The 21,389-nt window shown below is 46.6% G+C and overlaps 1 protein-coding gene across 3 annotated transcripts in view; it reads left to right on the top strand.

Annotated features, from left to right (window-relative positions):
• ESRRB (estrogen related receptor beta) overlaps window positions 1-19,241 on the top strand; it is a 132,178-nt gene extending 112,937 nt beyond the window's left edge. For all 3 annotated transcript variants that reach the window (XM_052782791.1, XM_052782790.1, XM_052782792.1), the window contains 4 exons: window positions 3,062-3,172; window positions 3,825-3,986; window positions 9,974-10,243; window positions 16,637-19,241. In XM_052782791.1, coding sequence (XP_052638751.1) covers window positions 3,062-3,172; window positions 3,825-3,986; window positions 9,974-10,243; window positions 16,637-16,881 — 788 coding nt within the window. In that variant the 3' untranslated portion in view covers window positions 16,882-19,241. The remainder of the gene's footprint in view (window positions 1-3,061; window positions 3,173-3,824; window positions 3,987-9,973; window positions 10,244-16,636) is intronic.
• Window positions 19,242-21,389: the final 2,148 nt, after the last annotated feature.

Consider the following 21,389-nt stretch of genomic DNA (forward strand, 5'->3'; position numbering starts at 1 on the left):
ACCACCTGAATACCACAACTCAGTACCAGGTCCTGATTTTTGGTCATGCCCTTTCCTTCCATCTAGATATGACCCATTAGGCTGTCAGATCTTTGGGGAAGGGATTTTGCCATGATGCTTGTGTCTGGAGTGTCACAGTCAGGGACTCAGGGGTTGAAATGCTTTTGTTTGCTGTAGCGCCTGCAGGTCACTGCACTCAGCAACTGGTGCTGGGATGTGCTATGTAGGGGTCAGCCTATTCACCAGCTCTGCAGCTGGAGCGATGACAACAGGATAGAATAGTGGCTCTGCAAATGCTGATTGAAAACATTTGCCTCAAGGAGTGTCACACAGGATGGGGAACAAGAGGAGGACAAACACTTGTTCAAAATTAACGAGCCAAAGTCCTTGGGCAAACAGACCTCTATCTGCTCAGTGAGGGAAGGAGGGATGGAGGGTAAATCTCTCTGCGTCTCTCTTATCTTTTTTTAATGCACTTAAGTCCTTTGTGTCCTTATAATCTGATTGAGGGTCCCTAGCACAGCTGCAACCCGTGCAGCCATCCGTCTGCCAAGCACTGGAGTATGGCATGCTTCTCCTTGGGAGAAGGAAACGAGCTCCTTCCCCTATTTCCTCCCTAGCCCTCCCAGTGCCCTCTCTCTGCTGCTTATCAAACTGCATGGCAAAAGCATCCCGAGGGCTGTGTGTTGGTTTCTCCTGGGCTGAGAATGGCGTCTCCCTGCACCAATGACATTCTGCTCACTGGCATGAGGGAATGGACCCCACTATGACCCTTCTTCTGTGAGGGTCTTAGGGAGCTGTGATTCAGGCCTGAAGTCTTGCAGCCTGTTCTGGATTCCTCCATAATCTTTGAACAGTGTATTCCCGACCCTTTTAATTTTCACACCTGGTTACTTGGTTTACTGGCAGTTCCTGAAATTTGTGTCTCTCCCTCCTCTCCTGGCTTATAGGTAGGTGTCATGCATTCAGCAGAGTCTGGAATAGATGTCTTCTTTCTTAGGAAACCAGGGCACATTTATTGAAGGGAAAGAAATCATAGATGGAAAGGAAAGTTTCCTGCTTCATGCAGGACTTTACTAGTGCTATTCCTTGTGGATCTCCCTGGATAATCTCGTTTGGGATTCCCTGGCTGCCCTTTCTGAAATCACTCTGTGGAACGTGTTGGGGCTCCCAGGAAGGAGTCTTGCCCACAGGCTACCTGCTGCTGTGAATGGAGGTGAAAGAAGCAATGGGCAACATTTTCAGAAACAGTACCATGTAATGGAGGAGAAAGGTAGTACTTGTGCTTAGGGATGTCAATGAATTCTCCACCCAGAGTCAGAAATAGAAAATGGGGCAGGGGAAGGAAATTGCTCAGTGTGATCTGAGTTCACGTATTCGGCTTCGTGTCTTTCTCTCCATCTTCAGTGTCTGCCATCCTCCCATAGCAGCCACTTGCAGCAGCATTTCCTTTGCTCTGGAGAGCTCCAGGCCTGCTCATTCCTGCTTCTCCTGCTCAATGGGAGCAGCAGGACTCTTAAAAGGAAGCAGCTATATAGCATTAATAACATCATGCCTATGAGCCTCTGTCCCCACACACCATGGCTTACAGGTAATGCGAACTAGACCTCCATGTGGGTGTTGCTACTGCCAGAGAGATTTTGCTGTTAGACTGTATAACTGAGTGCTGTTGGCCTGGTTGGTGTTGGTTATTTTTGCTGTTGGGAGGCTGTTGGTACTGTCTGTCAGTCAAGCTGGTTTGGGTGCCGCAGCCGTAAAGAGTGTCAGGATCTAGATGTTGTGGCAAGTAATGGTTTCATGTGGTGCAAGTGGGGCTGGTGTGGTGGCATTGAAACGCACAAGTGACAGACATGTGCCTCTTTCTAGGGCAGAATATTTGTCAGCAGAGTGCAGGTTTTTTCAGGTGTACAAGTGGTTCAAAAAGCATCACTTCAAAATTGGAGTGTTTGCTTTTAGTTGTTTGTGTTTATGTAGTGGATTGATTGCAAAATATTAATGGCTCAATGTGATTAGCAAGTGTATCACATAATTGGTTCCTGTGATCAGACTAGATAAACTTATGTGTTTTTCTAAGGAAGTACTTGTATAGTGTAAATTCAATTTTTTATTCTGTTTGAATGCTCCTACATTTACCTTGAAAGATTTTTTTTTTTTTTTTTTGCAATAGCTGTTTCTCCCAGCAAGACTGAGTTACCCCAATTTCATAAGAACTGACTACCAGAGACCACATGGCTGGCCAGAAGTAACTGACAATTGGATAAATATCTATGCCTTTTTTCACGATTTGTTTTTAACACTATTTTGTACTAATACAGCAGTTCAGCTGCTGGTCCTGGTCTATTGATGCTGCTATGGTTTTTTGCACAGTGACAGTAACTGGTGCTTCCCAGTCACTGGGAGCTGTTTTCAATGTGCTATTTGCAGTTTGATTCACTGTATTTTGAAAGAGCTGCAACAAATTCTTCAGTCTTTCCCTACTTCAGCTTTATCATTGCTTTATTGTAGTAGAGGTTGTTTCTATTTATTTGGGTTCTACTTTTATTACAGTTGCCTTACTTGATCAAGGCTGAAACATCTTTGTTGAATTGATAGTTCATAATCTATTTGCTATATGTCACTTTTTTCAAATATAAACAGTGAGAGATCACAGAACATTTAACTTCTCGTTTTTAAGAACAATCTAAAAGCTTATTTTTATAACTGCAGGTTTGATTGACATTTAAAGTCTTTCTTTTTAAAAGCAAGATCATCCAGAGGGCACTGAGGTCTGAAGCTTTTCATTTGCCCATCAGATTGATGGTGATTGAAGAGTCTGAATGGGTTAATTTCTGTCTTCATTAATGTTTTGAATGAAGTAAAGCTCACAGCAGCATGGTTAGAGCTGGAGGCAGTCTAGCTGGTATTATTGGGATTGCTGGGTTCAGCTGAGATCTCAAGTATTTGGGAGAGGGAAGCTCCCTGGAGTGTGGGGAACGTCTTACTTGGCAAATTTTAGTATCTGCTTGTCCAGGTTCCCTGTGGCACTAAGGAATCATGAGGATTTCTCTTGTTTTACTTGCAGGTGTTCGTCTGGATCGAGTCCGTGGAGGCCGTCAGAAATACAAGAGGAGACTGGATTCTGAGAGTAGCACTTACCTGAGCTTACAGATCCCTCCCCCAGCTAAAAAGCCGTGTATGTATTGGTCTTGAATTGTGGTCCTCTGAGCAACCACTAAGTTTCTTTTTATTGGTCTCCCAAAACATAAAATGGAACGGTTGTCACTTCTGATTCCCATATCAGTCACCCAAATCAGCACTAGGATTATTTTTCTTATGAACCTAGTGCAGGGGTAGATTAGGTATGCCTAAGGTACAGCCCAGGTGCTGTATTCATTGTACCTAGGGTTAAATACCAGACCTTTTGTAGGAGATTATGTAAATCCATTTAGTGATATTCTGATCTTTTCCTGTAACCAAGCTATGTTAACAAAACTGGTCCCATGCTGATTTCTCTCTTCCGTACTACCCATAGTTCTCTAAACTTTTCCACATCCCACCAGCTGATTATTCGTGCCTCTTCCTCCCCTTGTTGGACCTATCTGAGACAATGGCTGACAACCTTACAGTAACTTCCTGCTTTTGTCATCCCTGTACAGAGCTGGTTTGGCATAGGCAGATCACTACAGCTTGTGTAGCTGCAATAGTCTTCTGTTGTGACCAAAACCATTTCTGAGGTCCTATGGACTCTATAGTCATGTCTTGTCCCAGCAAGGTCCTTCTAGAAATGGCTGTTACGACACCTTATGTCATGTGAGATACAACAACTTCTCCTTTGAAATGTGCAGTGACTAAGATCGTCTCCCACTTGCTGGTCGCTGAGCCAGAGAAGATTTATGCCATGCCTGATCCAACCATGCCAGAGAGTGACATCAAAGCCCTGACAACCCTCTGTGACCTGGCAGACAGGGAACTGGTGGTGATCATTGGCTGGGCAAAGCACATCCCAGGTAAACAGGGGGAATTACAAGGGTGTAAGCATGAACAGCAAAGGGAGCTATTATTTATCACTGTGCTTATCAGTTTTGTCTTCAACCAGGATTTTTACATATAGTGATGGGTGGAAATTACTGTCACAGAAAACTGCTTGTGGTAGGCTCTCATTGGTAACAAACTCCAATATAGCCTATGGTATAGGTGCAAAAATTGATGATGGGGTGTGCGTGTGTCCTGAGATTACACAGAAGGCTTTGAGATGATACGATAAAAGTTCTCGGTTGTACCTGGCATTGAATGGCACTGCAAAAATGCTTGGGAAACAGCCCTTGGGATGGTACGGTGGACTTCAGTGATTTTGCACTGCATCAGCGTGACCTAGGTCTGTTGTGTTTATAGATGAATAAATGTTATGGCAGTGACTGGACTTTACTGCTAATGGCAAGGCAGGTACCCACCCTCTCTGTAGTGGGCATTCTTGCCCAGACTCAGGAAAGCTTTTGTCATACTGGATTCATCACAGAACAAGTCCCATTGGGATGGACAACATACTATTGTCAGTGAATCTCCAGGCTTCCATGCTGACAAATAACAAGGACAACTTATTGGCAATGTGACTGGCCTCGGAAAGCTCACTGACTATATCCAATGAGTGCCTGTACGACTGAGTGACATAGCAACTGTCTCACACCTGCAGATAGGATGGACCCAGGCTGAAGGAGCAGTCATGGCCCTCAAGGGGGTTGTGGGGACAAAGATTTGGCCTGGGAAGGGAAAGTGCCTGGTCTCTAGTTCCCCCCCTACCAAAAAAAGATAGTTTGGATTTGGGTGTGGAGAAGGTTGGCCAGGGAACTTAGGGGATGTCCTTGGGGTTTACATGGCTGCTTTCCAAAGACTGCTTCAGATGCTCACTGTGAACAGCTCACTACAGCTATCTCTTGCCTTCTGTCCCCCTTCCTTGTGTCAGGAGAATATCTGAGACTCAGCCACAGTATTTAACCCATACTGCACATTTTCTATGTCTCCCACTGCATGGGTCTGTGTTCTTTTGCTTTGCTTCTTGGCTTTAAGCTCTTCCTTGTTTGGTGAGGCATCCTAGCATGAGTGATCAGACAGTTTAGTTCTCCCATGTATTTTGTTTCTCTTTGTAGCTCCTCTTTTGGCTTTTTGGTGGCTGCTTCGCTTTTTTCAGAGGGAGTATTTCCCCTGTGGCTCAAGGGTTAGTGGTTTTCTTGGCTATATGGTATATGAACTGTTACGTGGTGGGACTACAAAGTCTGGAGAAACTTTTTCAGGACAGTGTTTCTGAGTAGAGGTTAATCTCAGTGGTGCCCTTCTTACACAAGATCTGCAGTATCTGCAGGAATTAGAGCCTTCACTAGTGCTGGAATCCATCTGGGGCTGATTCATCACAAGTGGGGTTACAGTGGCGATTAGGGAACTCAGCCTGGATTGCTCTACTAACCCAGTACTTGGGGTGTTAACAGGAATGGTTTTAATGCAATGCAATTAGCTGCTACGGCTGTCCAGTGAGGTGGCATTGTATGTTCTTCTAACCTTGGCTATTTCTGTTCGCACAGGGTGCCCTGCTGTAGTTTCCTAGCTTGCGGCTGTGGGATGAGCATGGAATGCTCAGCTCTGAGTTCCAACAGAGTTTTTCAGTCTGCCATGGTGATACTATCCCAGAACAGGAGTATAGTAGAGACTACTCCTGCTCTGTGAAAGGGGTTCTTTCTCTCCTTTCTGAAAGGCAGGACATACCTGCCATCATCTCAATTTTCTCTGTGTATTTTCCTTTCCTATCAAAGGCCCTGCAACACGATAACAGCCATCAGCCTGGCACAGTTCAGACCAGCAGCAGTATTATAACAGGACTGTGTGCACAGGAGAGAGCTCAGGGATTGTTACACAAGGGAGCAGTACCAAGAAACAAACATAATAAAAGACAGTTCATAAAAATGGAACAAAATACCCCATAGTTCTGAAACAAGTATGAAACATACTGAGTTAGGCAGCAAGGGGGCAGAGCAGGGCAGGGCCAGGAGGCTGCCAGGTGTCTACATTATCCATGCCCAGTATTTCTGCTTCCAAGGATTTTGAGCAAAACAGGACATTGCTTCCTGTGTGTGTGAATTCTTGGACAGAGAGGGATGGAGAAAGGAACAAAAGTCACATATTCCTGCCTTGTATTCGCACTGGAATTAGTAAAGAACAGTGTGACGTTGAAGTCATACCAACCCTTCAGGATCCCAGGTGTCAGCACAAACTTCTGCCCCACAGTGTTAGCAAATAAAACCAGTTAAGCTTAAAGACACTCTCCTATGATAACAAGAAAGCATGATTTAATGGTGTTTAGCAAATGTTATTAGCTCAATAGCCTTACTAGCCACTAGCTCAAAAGCCAGGCTTAGCCAATGTGGAGTTGTCCCCTTTTGTATGGGGCCCCCTCCCCACTACTCACCCCCCCCCCACCCCACCCCCGTGCTAATTGTCTTTGAACATCTACCTTTTCTGCCTGCCTTGATGCAGGGAGACAAGACTTCTCTCGAGGGGTGACAATGAAGGCTCTCCCAGGGTAGCTGTTGTGCTGTTCTCACTAGGAAGACGATAGTACTAGCACAGAATGAAATATGGCAAGTGGAGTGACAGCAGCTGTGTCTGGAGTGGCCTCAGATCCTATAATTACATCTCCCTTTATTACCTCTGCTAATGGCCCTCCAGGATGACAGAAATGATAATAAATTAACAGATTATGAACTCCACTTGCCACAAATTATGTGACTTTTTTTTTTTTTTGTAATTCTGGGAGCTCCCACTGCCAAACCACTGAAATAAAAAAAAAAATTCACAAAAAATAAAAAACCTGAATGTCACATCAGCTATTGCAAATAAAGCAGCTTTTCTCAACCTGCACCTGGGAATGAGGGAAACATGCACGCAGCTCTGTGCTAGAGACAGAGGCCCCTCTTTGGGGAGCCTAGGGATGGCAGTGGAGCATTCAGCACTTTTCAGAATCAGACCTGAGAAAAGCAGCAAGAAACAGATTACTAAGGGCACTTTCTGGATGCTGTGCCATCAGACAGCTCAGGAATGCAAAAGGGCTGGATTCTAGCAATTCCTGGGAGCTGTAAGATGGCAAGGCAGTTGAATTTCGCAACTAGGGGTTCTCCAGTGTTATAAACCTATAAAAGCAAGCCTGTGATTTTGGCCAGGTGAAATTAGCATTTACTGTTCCTGATCTCAAGTTTTATAGCATGGGAGACCCCAGGTTATATGATCTTCCCTTGTCTGTGCAGACTGCAGTGATACAGGCACAGTCCTCTAGCCCTTGCACTCTACATGTGTAAACACTGGAGGAAAAGGGTCCCGATTCTGTCAGACATTTCAAGTCCAGGCTTGGCACTGCAGCGCTCCCTCCCTCACACTCACCTGCCGGAGCTGGAGTTGTTGGCTACCTGGGAGTGCTTCTGGCAAGGGGCTTTCCTAGGTGGGTAAGGCAATTGCAGCTGGCTCTTCTGTTCTGCTTGGCACAGGGTAAAGCATGGTCTCTGCTGTGCAGTTCCCACCTGGCATGACTGCCTCTGGGAAAGAGTGATTAACAGAGATGCTGGATGTACAGTCTACTGCTAGGGTTAAGTCAATTTTTCTATTTTATTCTCTAGCAGAAAAGTGTGAGCCCTGTCTGTCCTGGATCCTCTCTCTCTACTCTATGACTGTTTCTCAATCTTTAACAAATTTCATTGGCAGACTGCAGTGAGGCGATGGCATAACCCCTTTTGTAATCCAGATGGGGAATGAAGATGCAGAAAGGCCACATGACTGACCCAGAAACTGGACTTAAGGCAGCAGCCTAAATGCAGGGCTGTTCTCCATGGTCAGAGCTAGGAGAAGGGTGACCAAAGGAGAGATTCTGGGTGCTAGAGACCATGACAGTAGCTGTGAACATCACCGTTATCCCTGTCTCAGGGCTAATCTCATCAGTTCCCTGTGCAGCAAACAGACCTGGGGAGACAGGATCCCAAGCCTTTGAGCTGCATCAGCCTGCACTTGGACTCAGTCAGGAGGGCTGCATTCAGGAGCAGCACAGTACTGACTGTGGGAGGTAAGGGGCAGAAGGGTGAGGCAAAGGACGAGTCACCCCTGAAGTAGTCACAGCCTGAGCAAGGGGTGGGATTCACCAGGTGCAGGGCTACGTGGAGCACAGGCTGTGCTGTGCGGGAATCAGTCTCACAGTCACAGAGCTGGATTTGCAGCTCTTCTCTCCAGTAGCCTGGACTCCTCTTTAGCTGTTCCCTCTGGCACTCCTCCCCAATGGTTTATTGATTCTTCCCTCCCACCCACTGCTCCCCTCAGACCTTGCACACACAACACGTGACAGCTGATTGGTATCTGTTAATTAATGTGGCCTGGGGCCTCTTTTCTATTCAGTGGCCTGATAAGGGAAATTGGATGTCCAAGGGCTGCCAGGCCATTATCACCCTTTGCTTCCCCTGGCAACACAAACACAAAACATGGCGTAGTGATAAATAAATACCACTAACCCACCCTTCTGCCTTCCCTTCCCCAGCTGAGATAGTGCAGATAGAAAAAGAGAACCCACAGTCAGTCAATATAGCAATCATCAGCTCTTTTGTTAATTGCCAACTTGATAACAAGAGAAATCAAATGATCATCATGGTGGCTGGCTACCTAGGCCCTGATGCGGGGCCAAGAACTGTGAGCAGGGAGGGCTGTGGGATAAAGGAGTCCCACTGAGCCTAGCACACAGCCAGCAGGGCTGGGAGGCTTCTGCACAGAGGCTAATGAGCTCACAGGCCTCTTGGTGAGCCCTGAGGCTTAATAAGCATCTGGGGAGAAAACTGGCAGGGGAGACTGGTGGAGCATCGCTCCCCCAGCTGAGGGGTGCCTGGGTGTCCCATTCTCTCACAGCCCTGGGACCCTTTAGGTGCAAGGAGCTACCAAAAAGCAGAGTCCCTGCCTGTCAGTGCTGGGCAGGAGCTGCCTATGTGGGACCAACAAACTGTGTGTGGCATCCCTGTCTGTAATGGCTGTTGCACAGTGACCGTCTCCCAGGATCTTTCATGGGCTGGCCTTCAAGGGTACCTGGTACAGAGGACGTAACAGACACAGCTTTCCTTCCCATGCACTTTATTTTTTCCCCTCAAGGCAGACAGTCCCTCTGTGTTTTGGCCTATCCACTTTCTCAAGTGGATTCTGGGGCTGTCAGGGTCTATCTCCAGATGATGATTGCTCTTTCTGTATTTGAGGAGAATGACTTGGTTCACTGCTGGGTGCTGGTTCAGTTGCTACTGGGTTTGGCTGTGATTTAGGTACTTGTATGGCACCATAAAGGTATTTTTGACACTGGGTAGGTTTGTTGGCTGTGAGGTGCAGAAAGCTGATGGTGTGGAGCTCAGGGAGTGATGAGGAATAGAAGAGGATTCTGTTCACAAACGTATTCAGCTTTTGAATACATTTTGGTGCTCTGTTGTGGCAGGACCTTTTCTCATATTGGCCAAAATGAGAGACTGTGGTATGCTTGTAATTCAGGCCTGTGTCATTCCCTCCTACCCCATCAGAAGCCCTCTTTTCTGCCATCTGGAGCTCTTCTCTGCTCTTTGGTCAGCTGGGGCAGACTAAGTAGGCCGCAGTACAAAGCTACAGAGGAACAGTGAGCAGGACAATGTGGTACAAAACAGTTGTTGCTATAGAAGAAGCAGAGATCATTGAAAAGAGGTCATCATCACCTTGGGTTGCCATAAATGCAGTCAGAGCTCCTGTTTGAGGCTGTGGGTGGGCATGGGAGCAAAGAGAAGGGTAAGGTCCATGTGTGCTGATTGCCACAGAGACAGGGTCACTTCAGTAGGCTTTTTTTTTTTTTGAAAGCAGCAGGCCAATGGGGGAGAGTGCTTGGGGTGAATCCCAGGGAAACTAAGGACCCCAGGCTCCTAGAGGCTTTGCTGCACACCCATTTGACCCTGCTTGTCTTTTGCCCTGTCAGGGTTCTCCAACCTCTCCCTTGGGGACCAGATGAGCCTCTTGCAGAGCGCCTGGATGGAAATCCTCATCCTGGGCATTGTGTACCGCTCCCTGCCATATGAGGACAAGCTTGTCTATGCTGAGGACTACATCATGGATGAAGAGCACTCTCGTCTGACAGGGCTGCTGGAGCTCTACCTGGCCATCCTACAACTGGTGCGCCGCTACAAGAAGCTCAAGGTGGAAAAGGAGGAGTTTGTCACGCTCAAAGCTCTGGCCCTTGCCAACTCAGGTACAGCCCTGGCCCAGCCAGCCTCGCAATCAGGGAGTCAAGGCCCATGCTGTTATCTGGTACGGGAGGAAACTAGAGCCTACTGCCCGAGACTGTGCTGTGCCTGTGTCATGCAACATCCTCAAAGCTCTTCTCTCTTCTGCACAGAGCAGGACCTAAGCTGGAGAGCAGGGAGAAATGAGGCTTGCTGCTGCTAGAGCCCCAGCTGTGCTCTGGCCCTGTATTAGGGAGTGGAACCAGGCAGGGGTGGGCTGGCTGCTGGTTTCTGGCAGTAAAAGAAAGGCTGTGGAGCCCTTGTCCACTAACAAGCCGACTCCAGTGCCGTGAGTTCAGAAAAGGGGAGGTGCGCCATGCCTGCATCCACCTCAGTAGTGTTGGTCAGTTACAGCAAACAGGGAAACCCTGGTCCCAATTTCAAATCCCACAAAAAGCTGTGGGGTTGGGGCTGCCTGGTCTCGTCCTGGAGATGTTCAGTGACCACAGACACTGAATACCCCTTTAAATGGGAGACAGCGTGGATCTCGATGGTAAAGGGTAAGACGTGCTGGCAGAAGCCTGATGTTGCATGTTCTGTTTCTTCTTGTGAAGAGGATGAGAAAGGCCAGGGCCCTCAGCCCAGTGCCCTCCATCTCAGTCTGTGCAGCAGGCTGTGGGAGACACAAGAGGTGCTGTGTGTTGCCCTGATGTTGCACAAAAGCCAGACACATATTTGCTCAGGAGTCCCTTCCGAAAGGGAAACTGCTAAAGCTACTGTGTGACGAGGGCTCCCTCTACATCACTTGAGTCTCATTGTCTCACATCAGATCTCCTTGCTGAGCTGCGTCGTGCAGGTCACAGAATTCACCCTTGCAGCCTAGCAATAAGTCCAGTATCTGTGTTTGGCTAAAGCCGCCTTCCAGAAAGACACCTCATGTGAAGCTGAAGGGATTAAAAGAGGGGGAATCTACATCTTTTGTGGTAGCCGACTCTAATAATTAATCATTCTCTCAGTTTAAAAAAAAAAAAAAAGGCACCAAAAAGGCACCATATCTTTAACGTCAGTTTGCCTGAGTTCAGCCTCCAGATACCAGTCTTTGTTGAGCTGTGTCCTATGACGCCAGGTCTTTTTACACCTGACAGCTTGACACGATAAAGTTCCTGTTCCATAGTTGCATTCCTTGGCTATAGACATATTACTTCAAGTATAACCAAGTGGTCCAGAATGCTGTGAGACTGCCCTATCCTCACCATTTTACACCATTCTGTTCCTCATTGCCGTCCATACTTCTTAGCAACAGCAATTTAAAAGAAAAAAAGAAAGAAATTACTTACAGCTCATTGATAAAAAAGTTGAGTAGCATCTGGTTTTTTACCGATCCCTGTGGATTTCCACAAGAAAACTCCTTCAGGGATGATTCACCACTGATAGCTACTTTGAGATCTGTCATCTAGCCAGTTACTAATCAATTGAAAGTGTGCTTTATTGATATTGCATAGTGCTAATTTTTTAATGAGAATGTCCTGTGGTGCTAAGCCAAGTGCCTTATAAAAGCCTAAGTCTATTATATCTATGCAGTTAACTTTATCAACCAAACTTGTAATCTCATCAGAGAATGAAATCAGGTTTGTTTGACAAGACCTCTATTCCAAAGTATTGTGTTGTCTGGCAGTAGAATCATAGAATCATTTAGGTTGCAAAAGACCTTTGAGATCATCGAGTCTAACCATTAACCTAACAATGCCAAGTCCACCACTAAACCATGTCCCTAAGTACCACATCTACACGTCTTCTAAATACCATCTTGTAAGTCTTAATTGAACGTCACAGTTTTTTTCCTTTATTTTGCCCTGGTTCACATCAGGCTAGCATGGAAATTATCAGATAAGACCTAGGAAAATATGTGCATCATTAGAACTTTTCCAGTCATCTTGAATTTCTCAAAAATACCAAGACTTGTTGATCATTAATCTGCCCTAGATGGGCCTCAGCCAGCAGTTTTAGAACTCTTAAAGCCAAGTTATCTAGCTCTGCTGATTTCTGTGAAGTTTGTCCCTAACAGATGTCTAACATCTTCTTGCATAAACAACAGACTAAGAAGTCATCATCTACATATAACACAGGTACCTAATGCTGCTTTTTTGTAAACAGGACAGAAATACTCACTGAGGATTTCTGTCTCCTCTGCACTGCTATTAATAATTTAATCATCTCCAGGTGAAAAGAGCCCCACTACAAATGGTCATTTTTCTTCTATTTCTTAAATATTTGTAAAACTTCTTTATTGTCCTTAGCCCTTCCAGCCATGGATTTTCCTCCGATGTCCTTCACTTCCCTTATTGATTTTCTACACTTCATAACTTCTGATTCATATAAATTGCTATCTAGTTCCCTTTTCCAATTTCTCATATATTGCTTTTTTAGCTCTAATTGCTGCCTTCACTTTGCCACTGAACCAGGATGGGCAGATGGCCAAGGCTGGCCTGCCTCGATTGTGGGACAGTGGCTTTTGGTGATGTAATCAACTCTTGTTAAAGAACCTGCCTCCTGTCTACCAGGAAGGTCATAGGATTAATCAGGGAGAAGGGCTCTTCAGAGATGCTGAAGTGCTAAGGTAGTGGTTGTGACAGGGTAAGTGCCACACCAGGACGTTCATCTGGCCCATGCTATGAGCAGAGACACTGCAGGACTTGAGCCTTGGTGCTGTCAAGTTCTTCACGTGCAACAGAAGCACTTTCTGCTGATGTTGCTCACTATGCTTTCAGGACTAAGCCCAGGGTAAGCCTTATGGGACAGTCTGTATCAGGAGTGGAGGAACACTGAGCAAAGACAGAGCAGAACAACCAACACTCATCAGCTGCTTTGCGGTTCTGCTTCCAGCACTGTGGAGTAAAGAAACCAAGGTAAGGGTCAGGAGGCACAGGCCAAAGCATGTTCTCAGCTGGATGGGAAAAGCCATTCTGACTGCACTGGTTTCTCCTAGTGCAGCTAGAAGTGTAGCTATGTAAGAGCATAATCCACAAAAATCCTGCTTTGTTATTCATATTGAAACACGTGGAAGTAAAGCACGAGATCTCGTTTTTCATGTAACTAAAGCCTCTCACAACACACAGAGAAGAAAGCTAGAATAGGGCAAGTGTATTTTTCTACTGTAACTTTCACATTCAACCTTCACATTCTTTTAATAGAAGTTGTTTTTCTTAGTGTATTTGTGACATGGAGTAAACTTGCAGAGCCTGCATGTATGTGCTTGCATGCAAACAGCTGATTCCTAAAATGGTAGGAATGCAGACTACCTTTGGGCCAGGCCTTAGCTCCCATGGGTCAGAGACAGGGTTTAAAGCTGAGCACTTAGATTAGCACCTGTGCTGCCTAGACCTGCTTTCTGCCTTGCCTCCCATATAGATAAATTCCTGAATTTGCCTTATCCCTGCTGGGTGTAATTGCTCATACAACCCAGCTTCTAGGGACTTTCCTGTCTTCCATGCAGCCCTGTGTATATTGACCCTTTGTTTCTAGGAATTAAAACAAATGAAAACAGAAGTGGGAGCTCACTCACTCTTCACTAGAGGAGAAGCTAACAATAGGCTGACTTTGCCAGAGCTGTGGCTGATCTCAGAGTCCTCAGTGTAACACACCAAGGACACACCTGCTGGGACTGGCAAAGATAATTCAAGTGAATGCTGTCTTTAGTAAGTGCATTTTAGAGAGCTGAGAAATTAATTCTTAATGCCCAGAGCAGCAGGCAAGTCCCAACAATATGATCACCCATTTTTTGACAGAGTAGGGGTGCTGTAGACTTAACTTGTCACCCTTCAGACCCAGCAGTCCCTTCTTAGGCATTCCTAGGTCCTCTTTCCTCAGGAATACAAATTGATCAACCTGTGTATTGAAGAGCCCTCCAGGTTGGCATACAGCACATGTTCATTTAAGGACATCCCAGACTGACCAAATCTTATTTCCCCTTTTTTCCCCCAATGCATTTTAGTGCTGAGATGGAGTGAACAAGGTCTGGATCTAGCAAGGGGATGTGTAGCAAATTCTGTACTACAGAATCCTGTGAGGTCCCTGCTCCTCCTGCTCCTGCCAGAAGCTGCAAGAAAAGAGTTAGGTGAGGAGACAGTGAGCCTTGTCCATTCTCACACCTGCCCTGTACCCCATGCCAGCAGTGCTGGAGAAGGGCTCCTGACATGAAGCCTGACTTCTAGGCCAGCTGACCCTCAGGGACATGGTCAGGCAGCCTCCCTCCACCTCGGTGCTCTGACAGCTGTAAAAATTCATAGCTATTGATTTCGTAATTAACAGTTTATCAATGCCATCGACACCAGCTCACTGATGGATTGCAAGGAAATTAATCCTGCAATGTTATTTTATTTTTTGCAGTCAGCTGCCAATTTTGAGCTGCTTTCAGCAAAGAGTGGGGGGGGGGGGCAGGCTTTGATCTAGTTATTTAGTGCTGTTAAGTCTCATCAGCTTACAGAAGTCAGGTGGCAGAAGGGCACAGTTTTGGGATTCTATCTACTGTACAGCAGCATCAGTACCCAAAACCAGACCACCCACTTTGGCCTGAAGCATGGCTTGTTGCCTGGTGCTTCTAGCACCTGCTGGGATCTGCAAACTCTGATGGGCTGTGATTACTTCTCCCACTTGTGCCCCTAGCCAGAAGGACATTAAACAGAAAGACTGGAGGACATTTCTCTCCAAGCTCCAGTTCTTGATACTTCCAGTATCCAAAATGACCTCCGCAACTTGGCAGGAAACACATCCTACTCACTTCTCCTGAATGGTGCATGGAAATTTTCCAGAGGTGCTACCTGGCTGGGAGAAGTTGACAGACTGAGTTGGCAACATGCTTCTCCCTCCCTACTTTTCAGAATCAACCTCTGTGGCTAGCTCAGGTCATTGTGATGACCTGCCAGCCCTTTTCTGAGCTGCTTTGCCTGGTCTCTTGGATACAAATAGCACATGCAGGAAGAACAATCCTTCCTCAGTAGGCTTCTTGGAAATACAACCCTTTAATATCCTCTAATTAGGGCATTCCTTCTAAACAGCTTCTTAAACAGCTTTCTTGCTAGACATAATATTTTCCCAACTGTTGTAATACTTCATAAATCATGCATCATAAAGAGCATTTACTGTACACGTGTCTTATGAAAATCACAGTCTCTAACTTGTGTTGCGCTCTCCATAGAGATGACACATATTTCTAGAGAGACTTTGGCGATTCAGCCAGCTTTCCTCCCCTTCACTGCTGTCACACTGAGGAGCCCCTGTCCTCACATTTGTGTCGTATGTGCGTGGGCTGAGCCAGAGCACTGCCATACTGCAAAGCCTGGCTGCAGTGGCAGACAGTGCAACTGCATGTGTGCTTGCCGTAGTGTCCCTTTGCTGCTGCTTCTGCATTCGTTGCCCTGTGGCAGGAATCTTTATCAATGGGTTCAGTATTGATTAGAAGTCTCTGAACATTCAATGAAGACAAGGCAACAGTGTCTCCAGCTCTGTCAGGATTGTAAGAAAGAAGCAAGTATCAGCAAGATGAAAGGGAGAAAAACCTTCAGTGATGCTGTGCCTTATTAGCTTCTCTAATCTAACCTCTCTGCTCTTTGGTGCTGCCCTGTCACCATGACTCACCCACAAGTTTAGCAGCCGGTGTTCAACTCGGGTTCCCCAGCTCAACCCCTGACTTGGTCACTACCAGCTACCTTTGCCTCAGAGACACACCAAGGAGCTGTGCTAGCCTTGCAAACCCTGCCAGCCCCTCCAGTAGCTTGTAGAAATCTAACTGGCAGGCTAAGGGAAGAGGCCTTGCAGGAGGTGTGGGTTTCCTTTACTGAAGCAGGACACTCCCGGAGCAGCTGCTGCCAGTCTCTGAAAACAGGGGCATATGCACAAAGGTGGGGCTGGCAACACCCCTGGGCACACTGGTTGTGACCTACTGGGGCTTTTGTGTCTTGCTGACACCCTGAGCAGCTGCATGGCAATTAGGCAGTTTAGACAGATGAAGCGCTATAGCAATGTTAATTATTCTTAATGAGATTGCTCCCAAGTGGCAGCACAGCAGCTGCTGCCCCTTGCAGGGTGACTCTCCCCGTAAGGAGCATGGAGGGCAAGTGAATGTGCAAGTCACAAAGGCCCCGGCTGACCCCTGCACAGCCTTGGGGTGGCTGGCAAAATGGGCAGCACACAGGGCACAGTGTGTCACCTACCCCTGGCAACCTTACTGTCCCACACTGTTAGGGCCAACTCGTTGGGCTGATGCAGAACTTCACAGCAGCAGCACCAACACCTGCCAGCAAGGGGTTTTTTGCCCTTAAGAAACAAAACAAGAAAGAAAGCATCTTTAGCTTCAAGACCATAAAGGATTTCCTTCCTCATGTCTGACTTGTCTGTTTGCTGTCTTTTCTCCCTCCCTCCAGACTCCATGCACATAGAGGACATGGATGCAGTGCAGAAACTCCAGGACCTTCTCCACGAAGCCCTGCAGGACTACGAGCTGAGTCAGCGCAACGAGGAGCCCCGGCGAGCAGGCAAGCTGCTTCTGACCTTGCCCCTCCTGCGGCAGACGGCCGCCAAAGCTGTGCAGCACTTCTACAGCATCAAACTGCAAGGCAAGGTTCCCATGCATAAACTCTTCCTAGAAATGCTAGAGGCAAAGGTCTGACAGCCCCAGCGCCAGCCAACAGTGGCCGGGGAACAAACTAGAAACAAAGATGCAGACAACGGAGCAATCCAAACAGCAGCAGCAGCCACCGCCGGCTTTTATCTTCAATCATTTATTATGGAAGAATTATTTAATGTCTATCTGTCGGCGTGACTGCAGAATCTCATGTACAGGAGGGGGGAAACTCTTTTAATCAGTCACCTGTTTCTCTTTTTTTGTTTGTTTTCTCTGTGGGAAATACCAGAATATGCTCTTGCACTTGTTGAGGCGGTCACTGGGGCTCAGCCCCTCTGAGCAGTGATGCTCGCAGCACTATCCAGGCCGCCTGCTCCCCAGCTCCCTCCGCCAGTGCTGGAGGGGGAGTGGGGACAGAAGCAGGAAGAGAGGAAGAATAGCGTCAATACAAACTTTATCTGCTGGTGTTGTGAGGGGTCAGATAGAAAGGGAAGCAGCCAGGGTCCTTCTTTTTGTCACCTTCCTGGCTCTAACCATAGAGCAGATGCTCCTTTGGAGAAGAGTGCTGCTGGACCTCTCCTGATGAAAACGGCTGCCTCCCAGGCTCCTCTAGCGACAGCTAACACTTGTACATACAGGCCCCACTTCTTACCGGGAAAGATGCTCCTAACTGTGTAAGATATTCTGTGACCTTGTACAGTGTGTCATTACGCCTGGCTAGTCCCTCCTATGTACAATCCCCGCAGGCCCCTGAAGAGGTAGGATGTATGTCCCTGAGAGAATGCAAGTCTCCTTTCCCAGATGGCAAGAAAAAGAGGAGAGCCTCATGTTATGCTTCAGTGCTGGGTTGACTTGATAATCTCTGCATCCTCTCCTATGTGGTGCTAACTACAATTCTTCCACACTTTTCACCCCGTAGTGTATCATCAAACCTGCCTCTTCAGCTCAGCTGAGTGCCATTCCCCACTTGTTCCTTGTGGCAGAGAACACAAGGCTTTGTCTGCATGATTACTGCCCAAGTATAAATACACCCCAAACCAGGGCTTTCCTAGACTTCGTTAAAGTGATAGCTCTTTGCCTCCACAGAGACTTAGGCTTATTGCCAAATGCTAGTTAGGAATCAAGGGCACTGCTTTTTGGAGGAGGCAGCTCTTGAGCCTGAGAGATTGCTTTTTTGTGGCAGCCTAGGGAAATAAATTAGAGGGTGACGTGAAACCCCCAATATCCCAACTACTGTCTTCCCCTGCCTCATCCCATTACCCTCAACAGCAGCAAAGGAGCTAGCATAGATTATACCTGGGCCTGGTAAGAGGTTCTTTCACTGATGGGAAAGCAAATATTTGACCTTGAGGTGGCGGGAGAAGAAGTGGGGGAATGTTTATTTACTCCTTTCCTGTAACCAGGTTCCTGCTGTCTCCAAGCCCTGGTTTAGATCTGCTGCCTAAGCCGCAACTGCTGCATTCCCGGTAGCCAGAGGGGAATGTGGGTGACTGACAAAACTGGCTGTTGGCATTCTCTGAGATTTTATTTTCTAGGTCACTTAGTTTTGAGCCAGCCTGAGCTGATGAAACCTGAATGTATTGTCTGTTTTGTGGTCAGCGGCACAGCAGTAGAGGTGAGAAAAAGCCTCTGATCTACATTTGAGACACCACTAGCTGTACTGCCTCTGTTCCCCTCAAGCTTCCATCCCTTCCTGGCTAGCCCAGGAGAAAGGTGGTGTGGCAGAGGAGTAACTTTCCCCCAGCAGGAAGCCTTCCAAACCAGGGTTGAGGCATGTGATCAGGGAGACACTGGGTGCTTGTTTTCTACTGGAGCAGAATGTGTCACAGCAGAGCTGTCAGTGCTGCAGAACAACACCCAGGCTAGCTCAGAGACTGGGGGCACTAGCTGATCCTGACCTCTCAGCTCTCACAGCCAGCCCGCTCCTGGTACTTGAGTTAGTTAGTTCAGTTCCATCTCCTTTGAGTTTTCTCTACACACGCAGTCGTAGCTACTCTCACTCATTTTGTACTCACTTGATAAAGGAATTCAGTCTTGCTTCAGGCACATTAGTAAACCAACAGAGACCTAAGGAGCAGAAGGCATGTGGGAGCTGGGACTGCTTCTATGTTCACAGCGGTAGCAATTACACAGTGGCCTTGTGCTTTGAACAGATTCTCATGCTTCTCTCCACAGCTCCCTCCCAGAGGCAGCTGGGGAGAAAATGAGAGGCTTTTGGTTGCGCTCATGATCCCTGTACCCATCTGTGATTCGGACGGACCAAAGTGAAATGCACACCACCACTACAGAGCCAGCTTGCCATGTGCTGCACTCTGCTGTGTAAAGGTAGCTGTCCCAAAATGGGCTGAAAAGATCCTAAGAAGCAATTCTTATTCTGTTGGGCCCTGGCTGGAAAGGTCACTTACTTACCAAAAAAAAAAAAAAAAACCAAAAGGCTCTTCCAGCTTTGTTGTATTTGGACTTGGGCCTGCTTTCCAGAACAGGGAGGGAGAACTATCTACAAAACATGATTATGGAGAGCTGCTGAGTTAGCTTCTAGCCCACGGAGACTGCTGGCTATTTAGAGTAGGGCTATGGTACAGAGGCAAATCCTGCCTTGGCAGAACAATATAAAGATACCAAATGCATTTTTTTCCAGGACCTTCTTTCTCCATTACAGCTGCATAACCTTGGAGCCCATCTGGATATCCCCCATTGCTTGAAGATAATATGCCTGGAAGTGTTTGCATTGCTTCTGAAATAGGATGGGAACTGAAGCAGACAGTAATTAGCATATATTAATCTCTTTAAGCAAGGAATGCAAACTCTTCCCCAGGAACTGGGACAGAAACACCTGTCTAGATTTAACCCTTAAAAGGCTTGTACCATATACTGGGAACCAGGTCAGATCTGTTGGGCACTTCAGACCAGTACAGGAATCACACACATCTCTTCCCGGTTACTCTGATTTGCTGTGCATCACTAGTGCTATCACGCTGCCACAACTGAGGAGCATGTCCAGCTACACAGTGAGCTGGGCTTGCAGAGAAGGGTAACATTTTAGTGTAGTCCTCTCAGTGCACTTTGAAGTAGGAAATGGGGCTTCAGCAACTGCTTAGGTCTTTGAATGCTCACAGTCTCTTACAAAAAGGTCTGGGGATGTGGAAGTTGAGACATGAACTAGGAAATGGGTTCTGGGTCAGTGCTCTTTATGCCGTTCATTTGTAATATAGGACTTACAGAGTCAGCACCATACAGCCATCCTTCTACATGAGGCAAAAGATGATGGAGCTTGAGCCTTGGGACACAAATGGGCTCTATGACTTAAAGAAAAGAAAAGCGGTAGAGGTAAGTGTATCAGTGACAGTGAATAAGCATGAAGCCCACGCCCAGCAACTATGGTAAAAGCAGCTCCAGCCCCTGATTTGCATGTGCGGATAACAGAAACGACGTACCCATCAGCTGCTACAAAAGGCAATTCTTCCCAAGTGACCAGCTCTTCTGTTTTGGGCACATTCTTCTCTGGGAACAGCAGTGTCTGGCCTGTAATGCAAAACAAATTTCATGGGGATCAATTAAAAGAAAAGGTAAAATACCACACAGAATTAGGTTTCTGGGGAACCTTGGGCATTACACCTCGCAGCAAAACTGTGAAGCCAGAAGAAACTCCCCCATAACAATCAGAACCTTGCAGTACTGCTCATGCTAAGGGGGCATTATTTTTCTCTTTGTAAGCTAAGTCATCTTTTTTTTTTAAACTATTACAAATATGTAAAATAAAACATGCTGCACCAGAAAGATGTAAGCAGCTATTAGAGGGGAAAGTCATTGAGAAAGACCCTAGAATGTAACTTGTTGAGCTTTTATTACCAATCGGAGCTGAGAAAAGAGCTTCCACTTTGTATCCACAAGCTGTAATCAATCATACGGCCAAAGGCCACTCTGTTGTTCTTGTGGCTGGGTTGTGTGGAAAAGCCAGAGAGACAGAGGCTGTGAGAATGATGCAGGGAGTTATAGACAGTCAGTGAAATAAACAGTATCTACTTAACTATTATCTGCTCCTAAAAAAAAAAAAAAGAAAAAACCTGTTAAATAAATTGTATTCTTGTGGTACAGGTCATTTCAAGCAAAACAAGAAATAAAACAGAGAAATGTAAAAACTAACCCAGACAGAGTAATGTTTATTGTGTTTAGGAGCTGCTCCATTCTGTCCCTTGGGATACACATAGCCCCACAGAAGAGGCTGGGGTGGGGGAAGGCATGATTTGTGCATGCTGTGGAAGGGAAGGAGAGCCCCAGCCTTCTCACTTAGAAACGCTCATTTGGTGTTTTCCCATATCCAGAAAAAAAATTCTCAGCAAGCTTCTGAGTTTTTGTGAGATTAGCTTTGCTGAGGACTTGTTAGGCAGACACTGTTGTCAGTCTCTGCTATGGACTGGTCTGTTTCTTTCACTCACCCATTTTCTCCCCACATTCCGCACTTCACTGGTGCAAGGAGTAAACGTGAGCTAGCAATGAAAAAGCCTTGAAGTTGTTCCAGTGAAAAACAAAATCTCTAATCACAAAATAGACCA

The sequence above is a fragment of the Harpia harpyja genome, chromosome 3, assembly GCF_026419915.1.
Source record: "Harpia harpyja isolate bHarHar1 chromosome 3, bHarHar1 primary haplotype, whole genome shotgun sequence".
Lineage (NCBI taxonomy): Eukaryota > Metazoa > Chordata > Aves > Accipitriformes > Accipitridae > Harpia > Harpia harpyja.